General features: G+C 36.7%; 2 protein-coding genes across 3 annotated transcripts in view; one reads left to right on the top strand and one right to left on the bottom strand.

The window, feature by feature from the left end:
- Positions 1–42: 42 nt before the first annotated feature.
- Positions 43–9,916, bottom strand: myoz3a (myozenin 3a). Of its 2 annotated transcripts, none has more exons than XM_084132816.1 (6): positions 9,785–9,916; positions 8,536–8,617; positions 7,188–7,345; positions 4,480–4,642; positions 3,041–3,227; positions 43–695 (listed from the first exon to the last, which is right to left on the bottom strand). In XM_084132816.1, the coding sequence occupies exons 2-6, from the start codon at positions 8,609–8,611 to the stop codon at positions 512–514; spliced, it is 768 nt and encodes a 255-aa protein (XP_083988942.1). In that variant the 5' UTR covers positions 8,612–8,617; positions 9,785–9,916; the 3' UTR covers positions 43–511. The 2 variants fall into 2 exon arrangements, with proteins under 2 accessions (XP_083988942.1, XP_083988941.1); XM_084132815.1 differs by having other exon boundaries at positions 8,536–8,637; positions 9,785–9,834.
- A 2,214-nt stretch (positions 9,917–12,130) lies between these two features.
- LOC311095301 (soluble guanylate cyclase 88E-like) overlaps positions 12,131–17,759 on the top strand; it is a 21,284-nt gene continuing 15,655 nt past the window's right edge. The window contains exons 1-8 of the mRNA XM_084133769.1: positions 12,131–12,302; positions 13,148–13,320; positions 14,976–15,116; positions 15,354–15,493; positions 16,245–16,379; positions 16,553–16,676; positions 16,757–16,876; positions 17,712–17,759. The exon at positions 17,712–17,759 is cut by the window's right edge and continues 37 nt beyond it. Of these exons, the coding sequence (XP_083989895.1) occupies positions 13,201–13,320; positions 14,976–15,116; positions 15,354–15,493; positions 16,245–16,379; positions 16,553–16,676; positions 16,757–16,876; positions 17,712–17,759 (828 nt within the window). The 5' untranslated portion in view covers positions 12,131–12,302; positions 13,148–13,200. The remainder of the gene's footprint in view (positions 12,303–13,147; positions 13,321–14,975; positions 15,117–15,353; positions 15,494–16,244; positions 16,380–16,552; positions 16,677–16,756; positions 16,877–17,711) is intronic.

The raw sequence follows: 17,759 nt of genomic DNA, 5'->3' as shown, positions 1-17,759 counted from the left end.
TAAGAAACACAGCGGCTCAAAAAGTATTCAGACACTGTTGCATTAGATAAAATGTAATTTATCTTCAGAAAGATGCACAAACACAAAAACATTTGACAAAAAGAGTTTGATATTTGATATTTAGTCCTCTAATGCAATGTTAAATGCACATTTTCCATGTGCCTAAAGTGTCCAAATACATTTTAGGGCCCTTTTAAGTGTGAATGCACACATGAAACCAGTATTTTTGGCGAAATTCTGAATCATTGACTCATTTCTTATTGTATAGATGTGTTAATGGATTTGTCTTGTTCTAGGAGAGCAACCAAGCCTTCCCTCATCCAGCACTGAGCTAAAACATCTCCTCATCCTGATCATCTTTGTCATGATGTTTAATTTTGGTTTTCAAATGCTCTCCTCATGCATTTCACCTGCAGGGAACTTAATGGGACGGTCCGAAAGTGCAAAGCGCAGGTCTTTCCGGCGCACCAGTCTTCTCCTCTAACGTTCCAGCTGTGGATCAGCGTGGAGCTCACAGGTCATTGGACTCGGGCGAGTATCCGACGCCCCATCCCCGCGGGGCTCTGTTGAAGTTGCGTCGTTTGGACATGGTGGCCAAGGTCATGCCAGGAAGATTTTCAGTCTCCAGAGCTTCAAACCCAATAACAGGAATCACCCTCTGACTGCGCACCGGACCTCCAAATGGCACCGCGGCTCTAAAATAAAAACCAAACGATGAAGAGTTGAGCTGAATCTGAAAGGCTACATCTGCATTAATCTGGGCACAAATTCACAGATAATTTGTTGTTTTGTCGTTAGTGAAAATCAATATTGACCTTGTATTTGAAAAAGGATCCTCATATAAGAAACAATGCTAAAATTCAGTCAGTTCATTAGTTTTAGCTGTGTTATCAAAATTGGAATGGAGAATTATGAATTTTCACTTCCAGTATCTAAAATTTCGGTGTCATAAAAAAAACTGGCAGGTGAGGCAAAAAGTTAGTTTTAGGCCCTGGTTCTATATAAGTTGAAATGTCTTGAGTACATAATACTTTCAGGTTTAACAAGTTATTTAAATTTAAGTATAAGTATTCAATGAGTTTAAATGGTTTTATCCATCAGGTCTTTGTATAACTTAATGCACCCAGAGCTGCCACCTCAAGATATTCCTGCCTCTGGACTGGACTCAAACTGGTGACGCAATTCTAGTTTGTATCTGAGATTCTCCCGTGTGCCAGCGGTTCCTTAAATAGTTCCTCAGTCATTCGCTCCTCTGTGGATCTCGTTTCAAATGGGAAGACGCAGTGGAAACACTGAAGCTCTCTTAAGTGCACTTCATAATTTGATAGGGTGGATTAGTCTTGTTGGCTCTGTTTAAGTAATCACGCATGAAGCTAATGTGCCAAAACCTCTCAGTGACCCTCAAGGCCGCTTCGCGTATCAGGTTTTGCCTCCGTTGTATGATCCTGTGGAGAATGGACTTAATCCCTCCCAAATAAAGAAGTTGTTATAGGGGAATCCCAATCCTACATGGGCCGCAGTATTGCGTGTCACGTTTTTGTGATTGAGGCAACTCTTTCTGTTTTGTTTCAGCCATCCAACAGGTTTTCAATCAGATTTGCACTCTCACAACTCCCAGTTCCTTCAGTGAGTTGAAGTAATGTGCAAATTAAAGTCGATTGGTAGGTCGGGACACTCTCTGACACGTTAAGCTCATGTGGGTGACAGAATGTGCCCTGCATTATTAATTTCTTTTTTCATTATTTTTACACTTACATTTATTTACTTAGCACTTACAAATGACTTGCATATCTTTTTACTTACCTTTACCCCATCATTATCTGCGATTATGTACAGTATCTTGTGATTGAGACAGCCCTTAAAGGGGTGGTGTAATGCCCTTTTCACAAGATTTAAGTCTCTGTTGTCCCCAGAGTGTGTGTGTGAAGTTTTAGCTCAAAATACCCCACAGATATTTTTATATAGCATGTTAAAGTTGTCACTTTTTGAGGGTGAGCAAAAACGCACCGTTTTGTGTCTGTTCCTTTAAATGCAAATGAGCTGCTGCTCCCGGCACAGGGGGCGGAGCTTCAAGAGCTCGTGTCCTTTTACCTCACACACACATGCACTGAAAATTTCAAAACTTTTAGCCTTTTATGTTATGTTTTATGTTTCTGAATGGTTAGTTGATTAATTTATGCAGCTTATGTGTAGTTATCTTCTAGTCATTGAATAGCATATTCTGTCATGATAATCTTTAAATTGTGTTCGAACTTCTGCGAACTAGACCGTATGCGAATCGTATGACCGTATCAAAACTATGAGTGCGAAGCCAGAATTACCAATATTTTAATACTTTATCTTACGCTATTCCTTTAAAATGGCGGTTATTAATAATTATGTCTGAAAAAAATATTTTAGCATTATTAAATCAATATTTATATTGATTAGCTCTATAAAATCGACTATTTTTTATTTTAGATGTATTGATTTGTTTTGTGTGGATATATTCATGCATGCATTACATTCATTAAAATCATTCATTTTACCATTGTGAATAGCCGAGGGTAACGGTTGCTTCACGACCAATTTCAAAGTTCTGTGCGACTGACACTAGGGGGCGAAATGCGACAATCGTATGCGAATTTCGTGTGCAGTGGAAAGGGGGCTTAAGTGGCTAGTAACTTTGGAAAACCAGCAAAAAAGTTAATGTAAAGCCCTGCCCCTAATTATAATTTAGTCTGCCAAAGCATTTTTTTCGTATGCGGAGAAAATGGTTAGGACTAGTTTAGGACTACGGCTGTGTCCGAAATCGCATACTTCCCTACTATATAGTAGGCGAAAAACAGTATGTGACAAAAAAAATAAAGTATGTCTGAATTCACAGAAGTGTGCATATGATGGATTTATGAATGGCAGTGAAGCGACGCAACTGACGCTGGTAGTACGTCCAGATTATATTCTTAATATAGAGGACGTAAGTTTTTAGCGGTCGTGAAGTAATTACTTATTCAAAACAAGTACCTATGCGATTTAGGACACTTGTTTTGTGCTGTCTTACCTGTTAAAGCACCTGTAGTTCGCTGGCGGGAGTTTCTGCGGTGGTTGAGCAAGTATCTGAGTGTTGAGCGAGGAGAGAAGCTCTTCACTTTCTCCCAGGGCTTCTTGCCACGGTGAACAATAAGACTTCGGGATCACCGTGGCGTTGAATTTCTCCCGAGGGATCTCTCTTAGCGGTCCGGAGTAGCCTAAAAGGATAGGATTGTGCTTGGTGATTCACAGGGCCAATAATAGAGGGAGCTTTACTGTCCAGAAGCACATTCTAGCATGCTACAGTGTTTAGCTCATAGGGTTCGCGCAGGACTAGCACGCAAACGCATTAGCGGATATTATTCGGGTGGTCTCTGCAGGGGAAACTGCAGATAAGGAGACGGAAACAGGAGATGGATGTTTATTAAGAGATCCACAGACGGAGAAGAACATTAGACAAGAGTTAATTATGAGCGGCAGAGATGAGCTAATGATATCAGCTCAACAGATACGCGAAGACTGATGTCAAAGACGTCAGAAATATATACACGCATATTCCTCTTGCGCAATGCAAAAATCATTTTCTTAACGACTAGCTCTGTTTGACTTCCAGTTATAAGTCACTGAAGCAAGATAAATGTGCTTGAGAAGCAACACTACATAATATTAGTTCCAATTATGCTTTTTAAAAATGATTTAAATTTTTTAATGTTTTTTATTATTTGAATGTTTGTTAATATGTACATATTGTTAATATATTATATATATTTTAATAGATTCATAGATTGTGTGGTATTTTAGTATTTATATTATTCTAGTATTTATAATATTATAGTAGGCCTAATTAAGATTTTGAATTAGCTTTTTTTTCAGTTTTATTTTGTTTTAGTAATATTGTTATGTGCTTTGGTCTTTTTTTAAAGAAAAAAAATTCTATATAGCTTAATTTCAAATTCAACTTTAATCTTATTTATTTCTGTTTTACTTAACCTTTATTTAAATCACATATAATTATTTAGTTCTCAAATTTTTCTTGTTTTGAGGATTTTTTGATATTTTACTGTAGAGACTAAAATATTATTAAAACGTTTGTCTAAGTTTTCATGTGTACTGACTTTGAATCAGGTTTATTAACAACTTATTAATCATTGTAAGACAATTTAACATCTATATGAATGTATGATTCACATTATCTTGCTGCCAAGGTATTTGGGTGGTTGCTAAGGTGTTGCTAAGCAGCTGATAAGTGTTTAATGTGTTTTTTGTTTCATTGCTATGTTTGCTGGGATATCCTGAATGAATAGTTAAATGAATTGGATTCAGGTTTGCTCAAGTCACTAACCGTGAGCTTGAACAACAGTCATGTTTAGTGTGTGTTATGTGATATAATGTGATGTATCCAAACTCATTAAATGTGTTTGATATGTCACAGTCAGTAATATTGGCCAGAAAAACAGTGGTATTGAGTACCTGGTGCGAGGACGTTTGGGGCTCCTTTCTTGGCCACCGTGTTCTTCAGGCTCGTGACGAGACTGTGTTTTCCAGCCACTGGATACAGCAGGTTTTCTTTCCCTCCCTGCATGTCTGTCATCACGTGGTTCTGGTTGTGGATTTGATTCTGATCCATGTCGTTCTGTTGGAAGAGTTTCAGGATGGAGAAGGTCGTTCAATGTCTTGTAAAGCATGAATGTGGGACCTTTAACCTTATGGACTTTTTGTAACCTTTTGTTAATCTACCCGAGTCAAACTTTCATGTAAAAGCATTATTAGAATGGAAACGCCACTTTTAAGTTTGACCGTATTTTCGTTTTAGGTCAGAATGCCTTTTGAATGGGAGTGCTTGGGGCACGACTATGATAGCATCAAAATCGCTATTTTTAAAACACTAAGAAGGCTCGACACAACATGAAACTGTGCTGGAAGTATCACCAGAGGCACATGAACTCCAGCATTTTTTGTGTGCACAGAGTTTACTAAAAAGAAAGGTTTTGAACAACTCACTGAAGCTGTTGTTGTTTCCGGCCGCCGACATTTTGTCAGTCAAAAATAGTCGATCTGTATCACTGAATCATTTCATTATTATATGAGGATCCTTTTTCAAATACAAGGTCAATATTGATTTTCACTAACGACAAAACAACAAATTATCTGTGAATTTATATGGAAACAAGCTTTAGGAGCCTTCCATCTTTACTCTCCTCCCGGTTACGTTGCATTTGGAGATCGACTATTTTTGACTGACAAAATGCCAGCGGACACAGCTAAAGTGAGTTAATCTTTCTTTCAAAATCTTTCTTTTTAGTAAACTCTGTGTACACAAACAGTGTTCTCAGTGCTGGAGTTAATGTGTAGAGCCTCTGGTGATACTTCCAGCACAGTTTCATGTTGTGTCGAGCCTTCTTAGTGTTTTAAAAATAGCGATTTTGATGCTATCATAGTCGTTCCCCAAGCACTCCCATTCACAAGGCAATTTGCTGAAAACGAAAATACGGTCAAACTTAAAAGTGGCGTTTCCATTCTAATTATGCTTTTACACGAAAGTTTGACTCGGGTAGATTAACTAAAAGAGCCTAGGTTCAATTTTGGCGAGAGTTACGCTTTAACGGCCCCTAAGGCTATTTTATCGTGAAACGTCTCAACACGAATGATGAGCAGGAGAATGTGAGACGGGTAAAGCCAGATTTATTAACTCATCAAATGAATTCCAGGCGACATTCTGGGGATTCAAAGTAGCCATGAAATCTAAATGTACGTTTTTTGTCTTTTAGTGTGAATATGTTAGCCTTACGGTTATCTGTAAGCTAGTGTGCTCCAAAACAAAATTCACATTTAGAAGATATAAGCGTTCAAAACTTAGTCTCTCACTTCTGCCAATATGGATCAATGATTTTGATGACATCACTCTGCACTTCAGCTTCTCATCAGATTTTCTGTCCAATCAAATGCTCTCTAGAATCTGAAGCTCCGCCCCTACATTATAAATAGACGCTGAAGCTGCATCTGAATGTAACAGTGTGAAATGTAGCATCTGAAATTGGTCAATATTAAGGCATTTAATTTTCATCAAATATGTTTCATTTTACTTAAGCTTTATTTAAATTACCGTAAACTATCTTAAACAGTTTTACTTAATGATAACAACACTGTTCTAAGCAACAGTTATCTTGTTTTTTGACATTTTAACGAAAATGTTGCCTTGGCAAATACATATATAAGCATATTTTATTTCAGGAAAAATGTACCTGTATTATAATGCAATTTTTTTATGGTTTTAGTCCAATTTAACGATGATAACCCCGGTATAATAAACTGTGGTGCATAACTCTTTATCCTAAAGCATAAAGCAGGAGTGCTGTTACTTCATTAGGGCCCTGTGTGTTTACACTGGTATTCGATGCGTTTTGGTCGATCTGATCACAAATAGACGAGGCAGACACATTCCCGCTTTTTCAGATCTTTCGATCTAATGGACAAAATAAGCTCACGCAATTTACATGGCCAGAGATGTTTCTACTCTGACAGCACTGTAAAAAGTGAACAGTTGGATCAACGTAAAAAAATTAAATAAATAAAAAAATAAATAAAAAATTTCACGATAAAACGTGATCATTTAAGTTGAGAAAACTTAATTTCTTTAGGTGTTACCAATTGAAGTAATTTTTTTAAGTTGATCCAACTGTTCACTTTTTACATTGAGCCTCAAGATCAGCCGGATGCTGTGAGTGTGTGTTAGAAATCAGGAATGATGAGAGAACATCGTGCTTAATACGTTTTTCATCTTCAAACCAAACTTGGGTTTTCATCCGACTAAGTGTAGGCTAAATCCCGTCTGGCTAGAGCTCTTCCTGTAATGTTTAAGCATTAGATCAGTAGACGGAGAGAAGACGGACTTTTGCAGATGTTTGAACACATTCGATCACATGAGTGTTTACACTACGAAAGCAATCCGATCAAATGTGTTTTCACTCCCTCTGGATGTGGTCGAAAGTGGACAAGCTCAAAACAGTTTTACACCCTGTTTACACCTTAGTGTCGTCCACTTGTGATCCGATCGACCAAAACACATCTTAATACCAGCTGTACACAGGGCCAAAGTGATCAAACTAATGCCTCTTCTGTAGTGTTGTGGTGGCTCCTATAAATTGCATGAATTTCTTCCCTAAAGTAGTGTCTCTTACATATATGCCGGTGTGAGCGTCTCCTGAGTTCTCCAGCGTGAATCTCTCCACTCTCCTCTGACGCTCCTGGAACATGATGGATCCTCTGTTGCTGTTCAGGTTCAACTCCTCCATCATCACATCCTTGGGAACGCTGATCTTCTTCCCAAGGTTCAGACCTACACACACACACACACACACACACACACACACACACACGATCATAGTGAGTTTCTTCAACTTCTTCTAGTGTTTTATATAGACCACCATTCAAAAGTTTGGGGTCAGCAAGAGTTTTGAAAGAAATGAAAGATTTCTATTTCAAATAAATGCTGTTCATTTGAACCTTTTCATCATAAAATCATGACAAAAAAATAATCATAAATGTTTCTTGAGCAGCAAATCATCGTATTAGAATGATTTCTGAAGGATCATGTGACACTGAAGACTGGAGTAAATTCAGTTTTACATCACAGAAATATATTATGTTTTAAAATATATTCTAAAAGAAAACAGCTGTTTTGAATTCCAATAATATTTTACAATTTTACTGTATATTTGATCAAATAAAAGCAGCTTTGAGCAGAAGAGACTTCTTTCAGAAAACTCTTACTGAGCCGAAATGATGTGTGTATATATATATATATGTACATATATATATATATATATATATATATATATATATATATATATACTCTTGTTTTCTAATAATGCAGTGACATGCAGATATATGCCGTCCGAATACATTGCCGCTCTTTATATATTTTCTTTCCCCTGAGAGGTTCAAGAACATTGTTTAGTGTCTGATGGCAGTCTGACCTCTTGTATTGTAACCGTCTCTGGGTTCTTGCGTCGCGGCTGCTGTCGTGTTTGCCGTGTTATGAATGTAACTAACAGTGATGATTATTATTAGACTGACTCGATGTGGAGCCCTTGGAGAAATGGACTCGCCCTAAAGTGGCATTTTCAGTCAGGGCATTCATGTCCCACTGGCGTATTCTTACAAAATTCCCTCTCCAGAGTCGGATTCAGCTGAGCCGGAGATGCCGTGATGCAAACGAACACACTGTTTCCACTGAAGTGTTGGGAACGTTTTCAGGAATGTTGGATGTGGAGATTCTCCTCTGATTAAATCACTCAAGTGACTGAGGAGAATCTCTTTGATCTGTTCCTGCTCCTGTCAATCATCTCTGAGTCTCTGAGTCTCTACATGACTGAAGTCCATCCAGAATGACCATTAGATATCTCTGATTATTTATTTTTTATTAAGATCTATCACTGGTGTTATATAAGTCAAAGTGCAGGAATGTGTGTTTTTGTCTATAGGGCTTCATCCGAGTGTGTGTGTGTGTGTGTGTGTGAGACGTACCTCCCTTTGCTTCTCTGCTCAGGATCATGGCCTGCTGCTGTCTCTGTTTGTTGAGACTATGATGTGCGTTCTGCATCTCGGTCTGCACACACATCAACATCACTGTGGATGATTTGCATCCCGCTTTTAATAATAATAATAATAATAACTATTATTATTATTATTTATATAATATATTTAATACAAATATTATTTATGCTAATATCAACAATAATATAACAACTATTATTTTTTATTATTATATAAATATTATATGTTAAATAAATATTAAATGTAATAATAACATTAATAATAATAATTGTTTTTGTTTAATTGATAGTGTTAAGTTCTTCTCTAGTTGTGTCCTAATGCTTTGTAATGAATTCCTGTGTTGTAATTGCAACTTTCATTATATTTAAATATATTTATTTTAATATTTAATTTCAATAATATATTTAAAAAATATTATATTATAATAATAAAATAAAATGATCAAATTTAATTATAGTAGGCTATTGCATAAAATTGTAACATCCAGTAAATTTTATTTGACATGTTTATTTCAATAAAATATTTTTAAAGTAATTATATTCTAATAAAGTAATTATTAAAATAATACAATTATAGAATTGCATAAAATATGACTGATACATTGATACAATTTTAAAGGGAAAAGCCTATATAACAGTTGAATTTTGTGTTTTGAATTTATGTATTTGACATAAACGGATGACATACACTGTGTTTTTATATAAAGTAAACTATGCCCCTCATAATCAAAATTAAATATTGGCCCCTAATGAAAGTTAATAAAAAAAAATTTTTTTCATTGGAGCAATTGTAAAAATGAAAAAAAGTTTTGGTTACACTTTATTTTAAGGTGTCAGTGTTACAGTGTAATTATACATTTAATTACTGAGTAATAATAATTAACTACATGCACTTACTATAGGGTTAAGGTTAGGATTGATGTTTGGTTAAGGGTTAATTGCATGTAATTATGCATAATTTACTGTTATTACTATGGTAACTACATGTAATGTGTAACAACGACACTACATTTTTTTTTTATTATTCTAACTCCACTAAATGCTGCAGCTAGTTAATCTGTTCTCATAGAAGCTACAGGAAGAATATTGTCATGCTAAAAGTTCAGATTTTACAGATTTGAATGCACACAGCTGGCGTGCGGATTACACACACACACACACACACACACACACACACACACACACACACACTCGTCTAAATCCCTCATACTCTGGCTTACCTGAGTGTGTGCTGGAGAAGATGATGTTGTGTGTCTTGGCTGAGCTCTGTGAGTGTGTGTGAGAGGGTGAAGCTGCTTTCTATAGACTCACCGCCTGATGACGTCATCGCTGCTAATTTAGCCAAACGACAGGAGCTAAATGGGGCGAAGCATTTAGTCCCTGACGCGCACCTGCCAACCCCTCATAATAAAAACCTGATGCCGGTTTTGCTTGTGGAGCGGCCCAAGCCTGTCTGCATGTTGTGTGACCGTGTGTATTTGTGTTCGTTGTCATAGGAGATTGTCGCTCGGTCCTAAATGTCCATTTGCAAGAACGGTGACTATAAAAAATAAAGCTGTAAACAGCAATTAAGGGGCCAAACACAAAGAAGGCACAATACGTCATGCCATCGTGGCTGGGAGCATCAGACCATCTGCAACAATGAGCAATTAAAGACATATTAAGATGATTTCAGGCAAAAGGGGTGAAAAAACACAAATAGAATCACTAGTAATTTGATTCAATGGTTTTATCACTTTTGACCAATAAGTGGCACTGTTACGAAATTGGTGTGGTGTGGTCAGAGTATGGTGAAAATGACATACAAAGTTTGGTGTCAATCTGCCAAAGCATTGCAGAGATCCAGCCTCAGAGGCGTTTTGGTTTTCGTCTATCGATACGAAATCGATAACTTTTTGTCAGCACAGTCTGAAGATGATACAAATCAATTTTGGTGAAAATTGGACCAACAATTGAACAAAACAAAATGGTGGACAGGAAGTTCTGCCGACTATGGCAAAATTGGTATCTATGTTCTCGGCATGACCCAAGGAAACTATAAAGACCAGTTTCATTACAATAGATTAATATAATCAAAAGTTATTAGCTTTTTTTTAATATTTTATTATAACTTTTTACCACAAGGTGGCGCTGCTCCAAAACATTTTGAGTTCCTTCAGGGCATGGTGCTGAAGACACATACCAAGTTAACAATACGGCAATACTTTAGTAAAATATGGCATTTTACGACAAAATTCAAAATGGCAGACACCCAAAATGGCCGATATGGGAAAATTGGGTCTCGTTCGACTCGGCATGCTGCACCGACTTGTTGGCCAAACTGTTCAGAAGTTATAAGCAAAGAGAGCCATTTTTCATACCTCCTGACCACTAGGTGGCACTGCGCCTAAACTGTGCAGGTAGCCTGTCATAACACACACCAAGTTTGGTCTGAATATACTAAAGCGTTGTGGAGATATTTTGGCGGACACTTCATCGAATTCATTTGTGTGTTATTCGAGAGCGGCTTGATGAATCAACTTGAATTCCATAACTTTTTTTAGCACGGACAGAAGATGATCTGGTTCAATCTTCGTGAAAATCGAACAAATTATTAAAATGGTGAATCGAATCGTCTTGAGCCAAGAAATCAGACAAAAAAATAATTTAGTTTCTAGCCCTTATGGTTCAAAACAGTTATTAGCATAAACATGAGTTCATTATTGGAGAGTTGGTGGCGCTAGAGGGATTGAGTTAGAGACTCCAAATTTGCTATGATGACTGTTCAGACTGTCCTCTATCTTTGTGCCAAATTTCATAACTTTCCCAAAGTTTTGTGGCACAGAGAGCCACAAAATCACTCTCCAGAACATTCTCATTCATGGTTCCATACTGGGGGAATGACCTCCCACCCTCATCCGGGATACAGAATCCCTGACAACATTCAAAAGACAGCTGAAAACACATCTCTTACGTGAGCACTTAACCACATAAAAAAAAAAATAATAAAAACAAATTCTTTCCTTTTCCTTTAATCCTCCCTTGTCCGGCTTATGCTACTCTGAGCAATGCCTGAACTTTGTATTTTGAGACTTCTTGCGTTGTTTTTGCCTCTTCATGATGACTTGCTTAATTTAGTCCTCATTTGTAAGTCACTTTGATTTGCTGCTCAAGAAACATTTATGATTATTATCAATGTTGAAAACAACTGTGCTGCTTAACATTTTTCGTAGAAACTGATGCAATTTTTTTCCAGGATTCTTTGGTGAATAGAAAGTTCAAAAGAACATAATTTATTTGAAATAGAATCTGTTGTAACATTATAAATGTTTTTAGTGTCACTTTTGATCAAGCGTCCAGTATTTATATAAAGCGATTAGTGTATGCATTATTTGTTTGGTAAATATTAAAGTATTAACCTCTATAAATCTCTGGATGGTTCTGCCAATACGTTTATTTTGTTGTTGTAAGGAACAAATTGCCAACACTAAACTATTTTAATCTCTCCTAATACGCTTACTGTTATATCAGACATTACATTTGATGATAAATTTGTAATATTTGTGAAAAAAGCAGGTCAAAGGAAAGAGCAGCATGTGTCTGTGAGAGGTCTGCATCTGTCAATACTCAAAGTCACCAGCCGCTGACATTATAACAATAGAGCTGAAGAGTTTGAGGACGTTTAAAACCATTCCTGATTCTCCTGAGCGATTCTCGAGACTGGGACTGTGTGACTGTGAGCCGCAAACCTCTGAGACGGTCAGTTCAATTTCTCACACTATACATTGAGTTTTCTTTAATGTGAGATTGTGACAGGTCAGGTTTCTTTGTCAACATGCTGTCTGTGATTGATTTGTGCATTTTAGAAGGATAATGGGTAACACTTTATAATAATGGTCCATCATTAATAAGTAACTATGCAGGAAGTAATGCAGGACTAATGAGCATTACTACAGTAACACTTCAGCTTCTACTATTAACTAATATAGAAACAAGCTTAACTAATCAGTAAGTAATATCAGTTTAGGAGATAGTTCCTTATTAGGTAATCAATTAGGTAAATTGTGTTTTTTATGTTTTGTGTTATGGTTAGGGTGTGCTTGCAGGAAAGATGAGAGAGGGTTTGTTATGAATGAGATGTACTCGGTGTGTGTGTGTTTGCAATTAATATGTTGTAATATGTTGTGTGCACTAGTAGTTCCTGAAGAGTCACTAAGTAACACTTGAGTAATTAGTGATGCATTTTATGACCACGTTGAGAGTAAAAAAACACAATTGCTCACGTCTCAGACACATTAATGTTGTGATTAGTAATTAATGAATTCTTTATAATTTGTCATAATTACCTTTTAGTTCTTAATAATGACAATCTCATTATTGATTACCTAATAAGGAACTATCATAGTCCTAAACTGATATTACTTACTGATTAGTTAAGCTTGTTTGTATATTAGTTAATAGTAGAAGCTGAAGTGTTAATGTAATAATACTTATTAGTCCTGCATTACTTCCTGCATAGTTACTTATTAATGACGGACCATTATTATAAAGTGTTACCGGATAATGTTTCTTTTTATTTCCTCCTATTCTTTATTGTTTCACAGTTGCATCTGGCCTGAGATTCTCTTGGACTCCTGAGGTTCAGTTTGCTGTCGGGATGTACGGGCTGCTGTGTGAAAGTCTCCATGACTTCATTAAGGAGTCGTACGGTGACGATGTGTGGAAACTGGTCAGAGAGAGAGCCGACGTCAGACTGCACTCCTTCGTAACTCATCAGGTTGGAATCTCTTATTACAGTGAGAGAATTGACTAAAAACTCAGAGCTCTAATCACTGAGTGAAACACAAAGATGTTTTTCATCCAGTTTAGTAAAAAATCTTGTATAATATGACTTGCTGTTTTTGTTTGTTTTGTTTTATTGTATTTATATAATATTTGTATTTTTGTAATTGAATTTTTGCCATGAAAATAGCTTTGAATGCTGACATGGCATTAAATAAAATAATCTGAATCTGAATCATCCAGTTTAGATACTAGTAGCCAATGAGCTCACCGCTCAACCTTCAAATACTGCTCAGCATTTTCTGTAGATCTGCTACGGGTTATTCATGTACGCTATATTGTACAGCAGCAGCATGTCTTACTTGCTCACAGCAGCGTGTCATGTATGTATTGGCACAGTAGCGAGTCCCGTATTTGATCTGCAGCAAAACCAAAATCAGCAGCCATAACCAAAATCAGAAGCCATAACCAAAATCAGCAGCCATAACCAAAATCAGCAGCCATAACCAAAATCAGTAGCAATAACCAAAACCAAAATCAGTAGCAATAACCAAAACCAAAATCAGCAGCCATAACCAAAACCAAAATCAGCATCCATAACCAAAATCAGCCGCCAAAACCAAAATCAGCAGCCATAACCAAAACCAAAATCAGCAGCAATAACCAAAATCAGCAGCCATAACCAAAATCAGCAGCAATAACCAAAATCAGCAGCAATAACCAAAATCAGCAGCCATAACCAAAATCAGCAGCAATAACCAAAACCAAAATCAGCAGCCATAACCAAAATCAGCAGCAATAACCAAAATCAGCAGCCATAACCAAAACCAAAATCAGCAGCCATAACCAAAATCAGCATCCATAACCAAAATCAGCAGCAATAACCAAAACCAAAATTAGCAGCCATAACCAAAATCAGCAGCCATAACCAAAATCAGCAGCCATAACCAAAGCCAAAATCAGCAGCAATAACCAAAATCAGCAGCCATAACCAAAATCAGCAGCAATAACCAAAATCAGCAGCAATAACCAAAACCAAAATCAGCAGCCATAACCAAAATCAGTAGCAATAACCAAAATCAGCAGCCATAACCAAAATCAGCAGCCATAACCAAAACCAAAATCAGCAGCCATAACCAAAATCAGCAGCCATAACCAAAACCAAAATCAGCAGCCATAACCAAAATCAGCAGCCATAACCAAAATCAGGCGCCATAACCAAAATCAGCAGCCATAACCAAAACCAAAATCAGCAGCTATAACCAAAATCAGCAGCACGATAAACTAACAAAAGCAACAGCAGCAATAATAACATAACAGATCTGTTCCACCAAGACCAAACATATCAACATTGTCATATTCATTACCATTCCCAAAACTCAGAGAGTGGTCATGACAGAAATGTTAATGTTAATAAAAACATTTTTTAATGAAAATATTTTCAAGTAGTTGAATTATAAAACGTCAGTTAATGCTAAAATGTGATCCATAGAGAGTTAATGGGTGAAATGTTCTACCAAATTCGAAATTACACATCGAAAGTTGGAATCAACAATGCTCTTCATAACAAAAATACTTCTGTCTATCTGTAAATGTTCATATGTGTGTGTGGTTATACCTATGCATAAGTGTTGATGTGTGTTCGTGTAGGTCTACAGTGAGAATGTGATTCCACGTATCGCTAAAGCAGCGAGTGGCGTTACAGGAACACCCTATAATGAGCTCATGAACTCATGGGGGATTTATTTCTTTGGATTCGTGGGGAAATACGGATATGACAGAATCCTCAAGGTACGTTCAGGTTTTCATGATGTGATTTACTCAAGTAGGACACATTCCTGAATCAGCAACCTTTGTTTGTCCAGGATCAAAGTTTCTATCGAACAGTTATGGTCTAAAACCTCTAAGATCAGGGTGTTTTGTATCCTCTTGTTTCTGCATTGATATGCACACTTTGCCTTTATGGGTTTGTATTTTGTTCTTGTGTTTTTGTACTGTACACACACACACACACACACTGTGCGTCAGGTGTTGGGCCGCCATGTGCGTGACTTTGTGAACGGTCTGGATAACCTGCACGAGTATCTGCGCTTCAGTTACCCGAAAGTTCAGCCGCCGACCTTCTTCTGTCAGGAGGAATCAGCTACAGGAGTCACACTGCATTACAGGTGTGTGTGGGTGTGTGTGTGTGTGTTCAGGAGCAAGCGTAAAAGGTGTGTGTGTGTGTGTTCAGGAGCAAGTGTACAGGTGTGTGTGTGTTCAGGAGCAAGTGTAAAGGTGTGTCTGTGTGTGTGTGTCTGTGTTTAGGAGCAAGCGTAAAGGTGTGTCTGTGTGTGTGTGTGTGTTCAGGAGCAAGTGTAAAGGTGTGTGTGTCTGTTCAGGAGCAAGCGTAAAGGTGTGTGTGTGTGTGTGTGTGTGTGTGTGTGTGTTCAGGAGCAAGCGTAAAGGTGTGTGTGTGTGTGTGTGTGTGTTCAGGAGCAAGCGTAAAGGTGTGTGTGTGTGTGTTCAGGAGCAAGCATACAGGTGTGTGTGTGTGTTCAGGAGCAAGCGTAAAGGTGTGTGTGTGTGTGTGTTCAGGAGCAAGCGTAAAGGTGTGTGTGTGTGTGTGTGTGTTCAGGAGCAAGCGTAAAGGTGTGTGTGTCTGTTCAGGAGCAAGCGTAAAGGTGTGTGTGTGTGTGTGTGTGTGTGTGTTCAGGAGCAAGCGTAAAGGTGTGTGTGTGTGTGTGTGTGTTCAGGAGCAAGCGTAAAGGTGTGTGTGTGTGTGTTCAGGAGCAAGCATAAAGGTGTGTGTGTGTGTTCAGGAGCAAGCGTAAAGGTGTGTGTGTGTGTGTGTGTTCAGGAGCAAGCGTAAAGGTGTGTGTGTGTGTGTGTGTGTGTTCAGGAGCAAGCGTAAAGGTGTGTGTGTGTGTGTGTGTTCAGGAGCAAGCGTAAAGGTTACCTGCACTACGCCATGGGTCAGCTGAGACAGATGGGGAAACAGTTCTACGACACCGACATCCACGTGGAGGTTTTGTCCGAGCAGCTGGTGGGAGATTACTCTCACGTCACCATGAGGTGAGACAACGTGTGTGTGAGTCAGGTTACCTGATGTACTGGTGCATCTGTGGTGCGCGTGTTATTAAACACACATAATTCAAATAGGAATCAGCATTTCTGGATGCTGGACAACTAAGTATCAAATCCTACATGGCATATGGCAGATGTAATGAAACAATGTTTTATTTCAGATTAAACTTTGATAACTCTGCATATCGATACATCCAGAAAGAGGACCAAGAGGAACAAGAGATCCTTCCCATCACCAGCGACTTTTTCTTCGAAGTCTTTCCCTTCAACATCGTGTTTAGACAGGTGACTCTCTTCTTCTCCTCTCGCCTCATCTCATCTTCTCTGGTGAAGTGGTGTATAACGTGTTCATTCTGATCCGACAGGATATGGTTGTGCATAACGTGGGCTCTGGATTGGCCACTGTCTTTCCTGATCTGGATGGGAAGAAGATCAATGATGCTTTTCTGCTCGCTCGTCCTCTTGTGGAGTTCACATGGAACATGGTATGTCATTTTTAATAGCAATATATTCAAATATTTTAGTCATTATTGTAATATAAATTATTATTATTAATTATTTTATATATACTGTATTAATTCATTAAATATTCATTTAAAGTCATTTTAAACTAATTTGTTAATGTAATGATGTTATTACCGGTATATAATGTTATTATTATCATTATTATGTTATTATAATTATAATTATAATTATATAAGTTATATACACACACACATACATATTAGATTTGTTATTTAATGTTATTAATTATATATATATATAAAATGTATTAAATATTTTAAGTTTTTGTTATTTAAATTGTAATTTGACAATAATATTAACTAAAATATGTATCATTTATGAATATTTATTTTAAATATAAACATTAAAATATGTTATTAATTGTTACAACATAAATTATTATACATTCTTTATATTTATATTATCTTAAAATATTTATTGTTTATCAATGTTAATTTTTAAATATATATATATATACACACATATATAGTATTTATATATATATAATTAAATTATATTTATATATAGTGTATTTTTTATTCAGTAAATATTTAAATTTAAATTACAATTAATTAATAATTACAGTTATTTAAAAATAACTGTTTTCTGTTTGAGTATATTCTATTTGTAATTTATTACTATACTATACTATACTTATACTTCTATACTTATCCACAGTTATTCAGTAAATCAAATAATGAGTAAATCAGTAGTGATACCAAACTTAAAATCATCAATAAAAGAGAGTTGCATCACGTTTACAACATTATATTTAAGAAAATCAGTCAATAAATCATGCCATGGTCTCTGTGACAGATCATCTCCCACCCCAACAACCTGTTTGAGATCATGTCGAAGGAGCCG

This window comes from Abramis brama (genome assembly GCF_963993115.1).
Source record: "Abramis brama genome assembly, chromosome: 13".
In the NCBI taxonomy this organism is placed as follows: Eukaryota; Metazoa; Chordata; class Actinopteri; order Cypriniformes; family Leuciscidae; genus Abramis; species Abramis brama.
Note: the sequence above shows the minus strand (reverse complement) of the source record. Positions and strands in the feature narration are given on the sequence as shown.